Genomic DNA, 12,850 nt, shown 5'->3' on the forward strand with positions numbered 1-12,850 from the left:
TATGAATTTTGAATGTAGTGTTTCAAATAATTTATTTGGTAAAAAAAAATACATTTTTAAAATAATCACATAAAGGGTGGTTGATTTTTTATTTTTTTTTGAAAGGGGGTAGTGGATCTTTTATGACTTCTTTTTTTAGATAACCAAGATAAGATTTAAGGAAAGAGTGCAATGGATGGATAACTCATCTCATCAATGGTTTGTCATCACCGGTAATTATTTTAACAACCTCCTTAGTTGCTCAACCTATCGAAATATATTGTTCAATATTTTATATATTTTTTTGTTATCGAACCTATTGGAAGCTATGTTTCTTTCAATAAGTATTTTTACTAAAATTTTTAAGCAATGCAGGAAGGGGGTCTATGAAGCAAATCTCCTCATCATCATGCATGTACGTGCTCTTTTTAATTATCGAGACGAGATATATATATAGTAAGCTACGAATATTTTGTTCATCTAGCTGTACAACTTCCACACTGTTCCCGTTTTATTGCCAATAATAGCAGCATATCAAAAGCCTTTTATTTCCACTCTCACTCACTTTACAGATCTCCTAAAGAAGAAAATGATGTTTTTCTTTCTCAGTAGTGATAATGTGGAAAAACCAGTCTTAATTGACATGTTCCATCTAAGCTAGCTATCATGTTTAGTCGCGACAATATGCCATCTCATACACAATATAAGATGTGCTTGTGTGTATGCATAACGATATGTATCTTAATTTAAGAAATCATAGTCGTAAATTTGTATTGATTTAATTTCCATGAAGAGTGAGTGTGTTTAAACTGCGACATCAAGACTTTCTTTTATGTCACTTGTCTCGGCTCTCCACAACATCAAACAAAATAGCAACTGAGGATGCATCGTGCGTTTTGATTATTGCTGTGTTAGGTCTTTGCATTCTATGTTCTCTATTGATGGTAACTTGCCAAACATTTTGGTTTCTGCTTACTTCCACTTTGTAGGCCAAGAAAAGATTATGTAAGATTAATTATTAATCTATTATGTGAATTAATATTAACAATTGAAAAATAGTCGTCGGCACCAATTTTATTAGATAATAATTTCACTTTCCCTGATATATTTTTTTAAAAAAAAATAAAAAATTATATGCATGCTGAGATATGGATATTAGGTCGTGTTTTGATCTTAATTAAAACCATCTATATATTTATAATAATGTACCTACTTCTGATTTGATGAGTTCCACCTGTTAAAAGTTTGTCCACTGAATCTTCTTCTTTGCCACTATCTTGGATTGCACATGTTGATATAATAAGGATAGAGAAAATGGTTTTAGTTGCCACCAAAGTGACCACTGAGGTTATAGCATTATTGCTGGTTTTCTGCCTTTAACTTTTCTCTGCTTCCTTCCTGCCACGATGTGGTGGTTTATACTCGGGTTGCTTTTTCGCAGGAAATGCATTGGAGTATAATAATAAAGACATCACATACTTTGGACAGGGCCCAGAACAGTGATTGGCTTGCCATTCTAAATTATACTACTACTCAGTTTATTTGGATTGCATCAGTTTTAAGAGGGAAAATATTTAATCCGAAGTTTTTTTATTCTGTTATTTCATCATTCAATCAATTAGATTTGTAATCAACAATGATACATATCATACTTACTCTAAAAGCTAATTAAGTCAAGCAATTGCTTAACCCTAATTGCTATGATAATTTCCCTCCTAATCACATTGCCAATCTTACACAACAAGCTAACATGCATCATTAAATAGAGCGACCTAGGTTATAGTTCTAGGGTAAAATAGGGCAGCGGCCTATTTAACTACTCCCTCCGTCCTTCAATACTTGACCTACTTAACCATTTCACACAGACGGAGTGAGTAGCATTAATTGAAAAATGGTGACCGCATGCATGAAGAGTAATGTTGCACAGGGCTCAACAATTGGATTGAATAGTCTCCACTTTTCATTTTATATTTTCTTTACCTTTTGTCCTCTCCATTTCATACGCATCTTTCTCCCTCCTCCTACTTTCAACCAAGATATCATCTTCCATTCTTTCTCTTATAAAGAACCAAACCCTTAGTTCAACTTCAACAACCACCGATTTAACAAGAGGCGAGATTGCTGGATTGTTCACTTCCTGAAATTAAACTTTTCATCCAATTTGTTCATCAGTTCATCCAGTCCAACACACAGCACCATCCTGAGACAAATCTTCAACATTCAAAAACTCGGTGAGTTTTTTGGAGTTGACATTTCTGTTCGCTATTTCCTTTCGTTTTTGAGATTCTCTTGATCAGGAAGAATAAGACCTTCACATTCATCAATTGTTTTCAAGGTTTGAGACAAGGGAATCGGTGTTGGTAATATGTTTCTTTTAAGTTTTGAAATGTGCATGTTACTTTTTTTGCATTGAATTTTCTTTATTTTCTTTCTATGGTTTTAATGCTAAATTTCTAAACCATTGTTTTCATATTAATTTTCATTTGTGTTGTTCTGTCTGTAGCTTTAGTGGACTTCTCATTTCATTATATACAAAATTCCTTTCAACATATATATCATTGGAACCTTGACACAATGCTTCTAGATTTAATTCTCTTTAGTAGCTTTAGTCATCATGTGATTTTGAGAATAGACATGATAGAGTCTTGAAGCATGAAATTATTTTCACAGAATGCAATGGAGTTTGTGCTATCACAACATCAGAATATGCATTATACATATAATTAGATTGGATAGTGCATAAGAGCGATGTAGTTGTTTTTGGGTAGCCGAATTGGGGTTTTTATGTCATTGATGCTACGTTTTTTGATGATCATTGATTTCATAATTCTTCAAATGTCTTCTTCTATTACTTCTACAACTTTTTTATTTCCGTTTGAATTACATATGTATTTTGTATGATTATTTTAAAACAATTTGGGTTTTGTTATTTGTGTTCTTGATTTGGATTTATCTATGTGTCGTTCATTTTTATTTGGTCGTTCAATTTGCAGTCAAAGGTACATGAGAAATTATGACCATCCTATCCTATTAAAGTGTTAATTATGTTGGAGTGTTTTGAATGTTGAGATTTAGATCGAGATGCCCATCTATGCGAACGTCTCTACTTATTAGGTATTTTTCGACAACGATACAACTACTTTCTGTTATTTATTTTCCGGTGACGATACACCAAATACGTTGTTGTTGTTGTTAAGTAACGTGAATCTTATGTCTCCGGTGCTCCAGTGACTATGTATTCCTCTATTCAAAATCTTTGCTGTTCTATGATTAATTCACACTGTGCTCTAGTAACTTATTTTGAACTTCTTATATTTATAAATTGTTATTAATACATATAGGCTACAATGTGACTCATTTATTAATAAATTATGGCTACTAGCACATCTCATAGCTATTTTGAGTTTGTTGAGTTTAGGTGATCAAGTTTCATTCAATTTAAGCATAAGAATGTGTATTTTGATTAGGATATATAAAATTCATCTCATTTTTACCACATATTTTTGTTTTTCTTTACAATAGTTTTTCTTATAGATTCATTTGTATATATATATTTGAACTGATACTATTTATCATGTAAAGATACGGCAATGTTCTGATTTATAAGAGAATATTCTTATTTCCTTATAATGTTCATTTTGTGTTCTTTTGAAAGAAGTATAAGTGATGTTTAGCAATGTTCAATTATTTGTGTAGTTTTTAATGTCAAAGGTCAAGTGTGGAATCTGAAATATTGTATTTTATTTTATTTTTGAATTTGTATTTATCAATTGACCTCTTACTCTTAGTATAGCTTGCATATGATGATTAACTTGATCACAGCTTGCACAAAGAAATTGATTATAATGAGCTACTGACCTTCAAGCAAATTAAGTAATGGGACTTCCGGACATTGTCCTGCTATCTTAAATTAAGTTTAGCTCAAGCATTGTTTGATGAAACATTGTCCTGCTATCTTGAATTAAGTTTCGCTGAAGCATTATGAATTTTGTGACTAATTTATACTCATTTTAAGGCTATATTTTTATGTTCCAGGGATATGTTGGGGAATGGATGCACCCTTATGGACCAACCAAAGAAAGAATTGTATCAAATGTAAGTAGCACCGACAAGCTTGGTCAGTTATTATGAAAGATGTCGAAATCGTCCATCTCCCAAGGGAAGCTAACTTAGAGGCGGATTGTGTAGAAAACGAAGGATCGTCAACGTCAGGAAGGTCGCTGGTGGGGTTTCTGAACTAATTTTGATTGAAATGTGCAGGTTTGTTGGTGGTGTTATGTCTGTAGCTGTAATGTGATTCTATCTTGCGAAGTCTTGCATGTGATTTTTGTCATACATTGCCGTGTGCCAAGCTGTTTGAAAAAAGCCTGATTTTATGAGGCTTTGGAGTGTCTCATCTGTCTGGTCTTATCTTTGGTTCCTGGGATTGTTTTAGCCTGTTAGCAGAATGTTTTTTCTGTGTTTTTAGGTGTTGTGTGGAGTTATGGTGTGCCTTTCCTGTAGTTTCTAATGCTTTACTTTCACAGATATTTTTGGTAGAAATCTTTGTAGCCTGTACTTTGTAAGCCTTTCCTGTAGTTTCCAATATATTTGATGCATTGCTTTGATTATTGGTGAAAATGTGAAATGTATCATAAGATATAAATAGCCTATAATTTCTTATGATTTCAAGATTGACTTGTAGAATTAGATAATTTCATTTTTTATTTGAGTGTAGAAAAGTAAATTGATTGTATTCCAAAATCATATCCCTCAGATGGATATTCTAAAACTAAAAACTTTCTTATAAAATGGTTTAAGTATAATGACCTTATGCAAAAATCAAATCAATGGAAGTACATGTGAAATATTATCATAAGTTAAAAGCAAAATAAGAAAAGGAGTCTAAATACATGGTATGTCTAATATGAACCGTTCAAAAATAGTTCAAAGGTGTAGTTTATATGATTTTTATAACTAGCAAAAAACAGACATTAACATGTTAATCTATCTGCTTTTTTGTTGCACTTAATTCTATATAGAAAGAATAAATTATTTTTGAAAAATAAAATTAAACAATTTTTTCTTAGTGTCCAATATTTTTCTTATTGTTCTTGATTGTTCCTACTATTGCTGTGAATTGTTTCTTTCGCAATGATATTTAACAAAATATTTTAATATATGAATAATGATATTTATACAATTATACTATTGTGACAATTTTATTTTTCTCTCTTCTTATTTTTTTAACAAGTTTTTCTCTCTTCTTATTTTTCTGAACAAGTTTTTCTCTCTTCTTAACTCCATAGAATATAATTGTTGATCAAATAAACGAGTATATGTTAGATTTGATACCAGGTGAAGAAAAAGTATATTCGAATTATGATTCACCGCTTTCACATAACAAAGATGCTAATGTGATTGATGATGTTCACACACATGAATTTCTTAACATAGTTATTGCTTCTGCTATCCCAAATCACAAGCTCAGATTAAAGGTTGGGGTGCCGGTGATGTTGTTAAGGAATATAGATCAAAGATCACGCTTATGCAATGGTACAAGACTAATAATAATCATGATGGGTAAATTTGTGTTTGAAGGAAATCTCATATCTCGAAGTAATATAGGCGAGAAAGTTTTTATACCAAGATTATCCCTTGCACGTTCCGACGTCAGGACTCCTTTCAAATTTCAACGGAGACAGTTTCTGATAGTTGTTTCATTCGCAATGACTATTAACAAGAGTCAAGGACAATCTTTAAAGAATGTTGATATATATCTGCCAAGTCCTATGTTTTCACACGGTCAGCTTTAAGTTAAAATTTCGCGAGTTACTTCCAGAAATGGGTTGAAGATGCTTATTACAAACGAAGATGGTCAAGATACCGACGTGACTTTTGATGTCGTATATAGAGAAGCTTTTCGTAACGTTTGATAGTTTGTCTTAAATATATGTTTAATACTTTATATTTATGTATTGTGTCAATTAACTATTAAATACGTACTTACTGTGATCATCATGTGTTTAGTTTATCGCAATTTCATGTCTTAATAACCATGAGGTGCATTGTTTAAACCGTAACTATTTGACCAATTCATATAAACATACTATGTAATGCCTAACTTATTTGCGTATGTTTTAGCTGGTATGACCCGTGCGGAGCACGAGTCGATGATCTAATACATTCTATATTTTTCAAAAAAAAATTAGTGGGGAGCATGAGCTAGGATCATTACCTATGTGCTGCCCAACCCAAGTTCCCTTTCTTTGGTATGTTTTTTGTTGAAATAAAAGTGGGCTGAATCATGTTTAAGGACGACAAAGCTTGGTGAGCAAAGATGACAAAATCTTGAAGTGAAAAGAAGACAAAACTTGATTATAAGAAATAATACTTCTTATGCAAGAAAAGAATATTCCTAATTAAATGGATTATCTTTTCTTCTCTTGTAATGTAAGCCAACAAGGCTTATTCCTTTGCTATAAGTAGGCAACGCCTAAACCAATGAAGGGCAGTGAATATTTTGGTCGAAAATGTATTTGTGAGATTATGTCTCTTCAATTTTGGATTGGATCATTTCTTTTCATCTTATCAATAATCTCAAGTTTTTTTGTGACAATCATTCCTCAAAGGTTTATCATTCATCTTCTCTCTAGAAGCTTGAGTGTGGCGACATCCCCCTCTATTTTTGTCTTATCCATTTTTTACCTTCATTGTCTTCTTAGTATTATACTTTAATTTTGTTCTTATAATTTTGCATATCTTTATTTCATTGTCGTATCAATTCTAGCAATTTATAATTCTTATTCTAATCATCATCATATATTAGGTATTCATTAAGAACATAATAATATGATGTGAAAACTCTAAATTTGAAGACTACTCTCAACCCAGAATAATGTGTAAAAATTATTCCAACACATAGACTTTCCACAACCACCCCACGATTGCAATACACCCACATTATCCAAAGCAAATATCTAACCTACACCTCGCAACACTAAGACAAGAGTATAAGAGAAAGAAAGATACAAATATAAACTTAAAAGTTTTTCTAAATGATACATTTTGTAAAGAGGAACTAGAGCTTATATATATATATATATAGTCTTGCTCTCCATCGTCCTTTACAATTTTAAGTAATGTGCAACTTTTTCAACATGTATATTTTCAACCAACACCAACAATCTCACTTTGGGTGAAAATGATACATATGTTTCCATTGTCGCCACTAACAATCAAAGTTCAAAAGAATTATCATACTGCAACGTAAAAAGTATAGTCATTTTTGTTTATGAACACATTAATGTCTACATGCACACTTCTTTTAAATGGTCAAAATTAGTAATTAGTTGTTAGATTAATTTTTTTTGTTCGTTGAAGAAAAATAAATAATTAAAAAGCCTAATATTTGTTTTGACAAGAATTAGAAAGCTTATATCTCTTGTCAGTCTCATGCTACGGAATTCAATAAAAAAAGAAAAAGAATGGTGTGACCTTATGAAAGACTAGCATGATTGGTGTACTAGAAGTGGCATAAGTTTCCATTACAGATGGTAAGCAGATTCTATAAACAATTGATGCTTTAATATGAACAACAAACTTTGCAGCTACCATATATATGATAATGAAAAGGAATAAGTTAAAGCAAATTCGGGTTCTTTTTTTGTCATTGAAGCCAGATTTTAACAGAGGCACACCACAGATAGTAAGATACTATGCTCTGCGTAAAGACATACATATATGCTGCTCTCTTGTTGGTATCAAGCATATATGCTGATTCTTGTGGCTTTTTCTGAACATTGACAGATCATGCCATATAAGGCCTAATAAACTGGCCTACAAAGAATATGCCCTCATGCATTATGTAACAACTTTATCAGCTAGTGTTTGGTTTTGAGGTGATAAAAATTGGTTTTAAAAGAATTAATTTTGTAAAATTGATTTTAGTTAAAGAAGAATTAATTTTATGTTTTGCCAAAATCATGTTTGCTAGAGAAAATCACTTTTGACATCCCCGCCTTTCATCCAAACATGTACTACATCTTGCTCAGTAGCCATAACTTGAAGATGATAACCAAATATTGTGTATGCTAAAAGGATGATTTGAATCAATGGAACTAAATACCAAAACATTAGTACATAAATCTGACCACTAAAGTAGAAACGTGTTGTTTCCACTGCCAAATGAAATTGACTCAGGTAATGTGAGTCCTTTCAATATACATACAATGCTTCTCAAATTACATCATTTTAGCAAATGTCAAGTTTCTATCCATAATGATTAATTGTTAGCTCTTTAATAAAAAGAGCCCAAAGAAATAATCAATACATCATTACATTACTCTTCCATCATTCTCCTGGCCATAACAGTTTTTAAACACCAAAAAAACTTAATGCAAGCTTTGAAATTTCCATCTCCACACACAACAACAGCAAACAACAAAGGAGGCATTTCAACCATAGAAGAGGACCACTACAAAATCATCGTATGTGCCTGCCGGTGTTCAAAGGTGAAGCCCTCATGCTTTTGGAATGTGTATAAGTGATATGCGGAGTTCCATCTGGTTTCTTCTTTCTTCTCCCTTGCTGAGATAACCGAGAGTGATAAGACAAGATAGCAAAGTCGTTAAGATCCTGCAATGGTGTCAGAGCCTTCACAACTTCGTCCATGTTAGGACGGCTTTTAGGGTCTCTACTAAGGCAACTATAAGCTAACTGAGCAATTTTCTGCACCGCTTTTAAAGAATAATTTAGTTCCAAGCGAGGATCAACAAGTTGGTACAGTTTTCGCTTGTCAGCTAAATATGGTCTAGCCCATGAAACAAGATTTTGTTCCCCGCTCGGACGCTTCTTGTCCATCGATCTTCTTCCTGTTAAAATCTCGAGTAACACAACTCCGAAGCTATAAACATCACTCTTAGAAGTTAAGTGTCCTGGTGAAAATACAGAGAATTACATAATCGGTTAGTCCTCGTTGGTCTTACAAAGGTTTCTACTGCATTTTATGGTGCCTGGATAGATTATCAATGTATAAAATCATCAGTATGTTACATTGCACAATTTAAGCGACTAAATTTCTATTTCATAAATCAGAGGGACCAAATTCACGACTCTTACAATTTTAAGGACTAAAATGTTCATTTACTTTTTTCTTGTCCTTTCAAGCTGTTTACTCCTACATTTTTACCTGTCATGACATATTCTGGAGCAGCATAACCATAAGTTCCAACAACTCTGGTTGAAACATGTGTCTTGTCTCCTTGAGGTCCTGCTTTTGCTAGACCGAAATCTGAAAGCTTTGCGGTATACTCCTATAAAACACTATACATTAGAAGCTAACCAAAAAAAAGAGAAAAAGTTAGAGAAAGCTTTCTTCCTAAAAGACCTGATATCGCTTATTATAGCGCATACCGTATCAAGCAGAATGTTTGATGTTTTGAAATCTCTATAGATGACTGGTTCTGGACCATTATGGAGGAAAGCCAATCCTTTAGCAGCACCAAGTGCAATCTTCACCCTGTTGGACCATGGAAGAGGTACAGTTCCTTCAAAAATTAGGCAGCATCAGCATTCTTATTGTGAGACAGAGGAAAGAAAGCAAAATTGAACAGCAACTTGCAATCATTTCATGTTTGTTATCAACAAACCATCGTTGATTGCTCCAACGAATAGTTCCAATAATAAGAGGAAAAGGCAATTTAGAACATATTTTTATCAAGAAAGACATACACAAAGCTTGTTGCATAAAGTTATACATTAAACAAACCAGACCACTTTGTAACAATTCAGTGGTTTTGGTTTATTCTTTGAGCAAAAAAGGAAATGATTTGTGCTAGAATCTTAGAAATCTTTATAACATAAGACAGACATTCCATATAATTCTTATATCACAAGTTAAAGAGAAAACTCACTTCTGAAAAGATGATTTTCTAGACTTCCACGAGTCATAAACTCGTAAACAAGAAGCCGCTGATCATCTTCAATGCAGTAACCAATAAGTTTCACAAGGTTAGGATGGTGAAGCTGTCCAAGAAAATCGACTTCAGCCTGCAATAAACAAAGTGCAACGTTACATGCTAATCTCCACCATGTCCTACACAATTTCTATATGACATCAATCTACTAACCCAAAGCCATATATTTTACTAACCACCCATTCTCTATGGCCCTGAAGACCATCTGGCTTCAAGCTTTTGACAGCTACGGTAACTCCTGAACCAGGTTTTGCCGGGGCAGTTCCACCTTCCTCAATCCATCCTTTGAACACATATCCAAAGCCACCCTCCCCAAGAATGCTATCAGGTCTGAAATTTCCAGTTGCAGATTTCAGCTCTTGAAATGTGAATTGAAGAAGCTGACATGGAGCCTTATTTTCCTGAGGTGGAGGATCGGGATTATCAGAAGAGATTCTAGCTTCATTTGGAGGACACAGTTCTCGATTGCTAGCATTCAGGTATCGTGTCTCCGTTGCTGTATCAATAAATGTTAAGATTGTGAATGCTTCCATCTTAAAATGTTCAACTTTTTGTACAACAAAGTATAAACATATTATATTTGCATTTAGTATTGCTGAAATATCTCAGTTATTGATAACTTGATCAATAAATGAATACAAAAGACTTTTTTTTAACGAGTAGGAATCAAACTTGGTACCCTAGAGTTAACAACACCCACACACTGTTGTACTAAACCCTGGTGGTACATGAGACTCTATTTATATATACGAGAGTCCATATGAAAATGAAGAAGATAACAAGGATAATTAATCTAACTATCTATGTACTAGAAATCAGTTAAACAAATTCTCAACCAACTACATATCTAATGTTTAGCTTTAGTTTTGGATCTGATAACTTTTTTACAAGAAAAAAAAAACACAATTTCAACCACTTCAGGTAAAAGAAAGATGATAATCAAGGAAATCTTGAAAAATTCCTCAGAATTGAAAAGAAAAAATCAGATTTTTTTTTCACTCCCAGTCCCTGTTAGAATGTTAAATTAAAATCCTTATAAATTTTACAAGAGGGAGTATTTTTCCTCTGTATGACCTATGTTCCTTCAAAAGGATTATGCAGTTAGGTATGCTTTTGGTGAGCATGTGAAAAAAGGTTCGGGGAAAGCATGGCTAGAAAGCATAAAAATATCATCTTTTTGACAACCCACATCATAATTGAACTCCAAAAAAACATGCTTGCCACACACACATACAATACATAAAAAAAAAGCTTCCCCTAAATATTCCATGATGAATTTAAGCAAACCCAGAATCAAAATCTGATGCATGGAACAGATAAAGAGCTATTAAGCACAAACTCAGATACGGACACCAGAGACCAGACACAGTCACGTCAATAATTTGAGAAATGACATAATTTAATGTAATCATACGTGTCGGTATCAGACACAATCTGTATCGGACCCAGAAACATGCCTAATCCGAGGAATAAACGTAAAGAGACAGGTGAAACATTTTTGACATTATACTCATCCATCCATAATATTCAACAAGAACAAAAACACCATGAAAGAAAGAAAGAAAAAAAAACCTGCATCATGAACGACACTAGTACGAGGGATAGTGTTAGGAGAGTGTCTAGAAGCAGAGGGTTTACAAACACCACGTTTAAGGACAGACCAACATCCACACTTATTGTTATCCATCTCCATGCTGTTTTTCTTGTTGTTGTTGTTGGGTTTTGGTTGGTTTGTTGACATGTTTCAGAAGTTTGTTGTCATGTTGTTGTTGGATTTGCAGAAGAGAGAGTAAGCGTGAGTGAAAAGGGAGAAGAGAGAGTGATGATGGTGTATGAGATTGCAGCAGGTAGGAGGCATCATGATCACCATCATCGCAGTGTGTACAAAAAGAACTTTTTTGCTACCACCTTTTTGTGCTGTGGGGATGGGAATTCAACACTTTCTCTTTCTTTTTCTAACCTCTTTGTTTGCTCCAATTTACCAAAAAAACATGATAATAAAGCTCATGTTTGTCTAATAAAAGTTTTTGCATTTGTTACTAGATACCACTCATGTCTTTCACCACAATTATTCATTCATATCACACATTTTGAAAGAGTTAACCACCAAAATAGTTTTAGGTGCTCTCTCTATAATCATTTTTGAGAATATTTAAGAATGTGTTTGGTTAAGTTTTTATAAGAATTGATTTTGAATGAGTTGATTCTGCAAAATTGATTTTTAATAAATGTAAAGTGATCTATGTTTGGATGTTTTTCTATAAAAGTGGATTTAACAATAAATTTAAGGCTAGAATTCATTGTAGAAGGCAAAAGCTATAAATTGTAACTTCAAGTAAAATCAATTCTACAAGAAAAATCAATTCTACTTTAAATCATCTAAACATCATAAAATCAATTCTAAAACCTATATAATCACTTTTGACTCTCTAGAATTGAAATCAAACACACGTTAAATTTTAAATTGGGTAAAACAATATACAAGGTAATTCTTCTATGATCATGAGCTAATGTTGTCATAGTTTATGTGAAATTTTGTGTTGGGGGAATGTTGCAATAACTTGGATAATAAAATGAAGATGAAGAACACATGATGATAATGGTTGCACATTTTTTTTAAGTGCGATTGGATATACTAAGTTTTAGGTTTGATTCGTCCTCGTCAATCTATGTAAAACAAATGAAAATAGGTAATTAGACGAATCTTTTTTAGGATATTTTGGAAATCTTGAATTGCATTCTCACATTTAACATATCAATCATATTTTAAAGAATAAAGTTTTCTCAATTACTCTTATGTCCACGTGAGAAAAAGAAGAGTGACTTATATATATTTTTGATAGAACTCTGACTCATGAAATCATAATTTTTTTGGTCTTTTCAACTTTACTCATGTGTTTCCCAACCCTATGCAC

The 12,850-nt window shown here is 32.8% G+C and overlaps 1 protein-coding gene and 1 long non-coding RNA gene across 2 annotated transcripts; one reads left to right on the forward strand and one right to left on the reverse strand.

The window, feature by feature from the left end:
• Positions 1-1,725: 1,725 nt before the first annotated feature.
• LOC112421104 (uncharacterized) lies at positions 1,726-4,650 on the forward strand. Its single transcript, XR_005645706.1, has 3 exons — positions 1,726-2,210; positions 2,973-3,093; positions 4,015-4,650. It is a non-coding gene; the product is annotated as an uncharacterized lncRNA (long non-coding RNA).
• Positions 4,651-8,097: 3,447 nt separating this feature from the next.
• LOC11444958 (probable serine/threonine-protein kinase PBL11) lies at positions 8,098-12,000 on the reverse strand. Its single transcript, XM_003609341.4, has 6 exons — positions 11,508-12,000; positions 10,112-10,431; positions 9,873-10,008; positions 9,373-9,506; positions 9,149-9,272; positions 8,098-8,894 (listed from the first exon to the last, which is right to left on the reverse strand). Exons 1-6 carry the CDS (start codon positions 11,674-11,676, stop codon positions 8,443-8,445), a joined length of 1,335 nt encoding a protein of 444 aa, XP_003609389.1. The 5' UTR covers positions 11,677-12,000; the 3' UTR covers positions 8,098-8,442.
• Between the last annotated feature and the right edge of the window lie 850 nt (positions 12,001-12,850).

The sequence above is a fragment of the Medicago truncatula genome, chromosome 4 (genome assembly GCF_003473485.1).
Source record: "Medicago truncatula cultivar Jemalong A17 chromosome 4, MtrunA17r5.0-ANR, whole genome shotgun sequence".
NCBI lineage: Eukaryota > Viridiplantae > Streptophyta > Magnoliopsida > Fabales > Fabaceae > Medicago > Medicago truncatula.

Excerpts from the sequence above, each read along its gene's own strand:
- LOC11444958 (XM_003609341.4), bottom strand. The coding sequence starts at position 11,676 with ATGTCAACAAACCAACCAAAACCCAACAACAACAACAAGAAAAACAGC. Across the intron at positions 9,507-9,872 it reads AGAAAATCATCTTTTCAGAA|GAACTGTACCTCTTCCATGG; the intron begins GTGAGTTTTCTC and ends TAATTTTTGAAG. Across the intron at positions 8,895-9,148 it reads TCCAGAATATGTCATGACAG|GACACTTAACTTCTAAGAGT; the intron begins GTAAAAATGTAG and ends TATTTTCACCAG.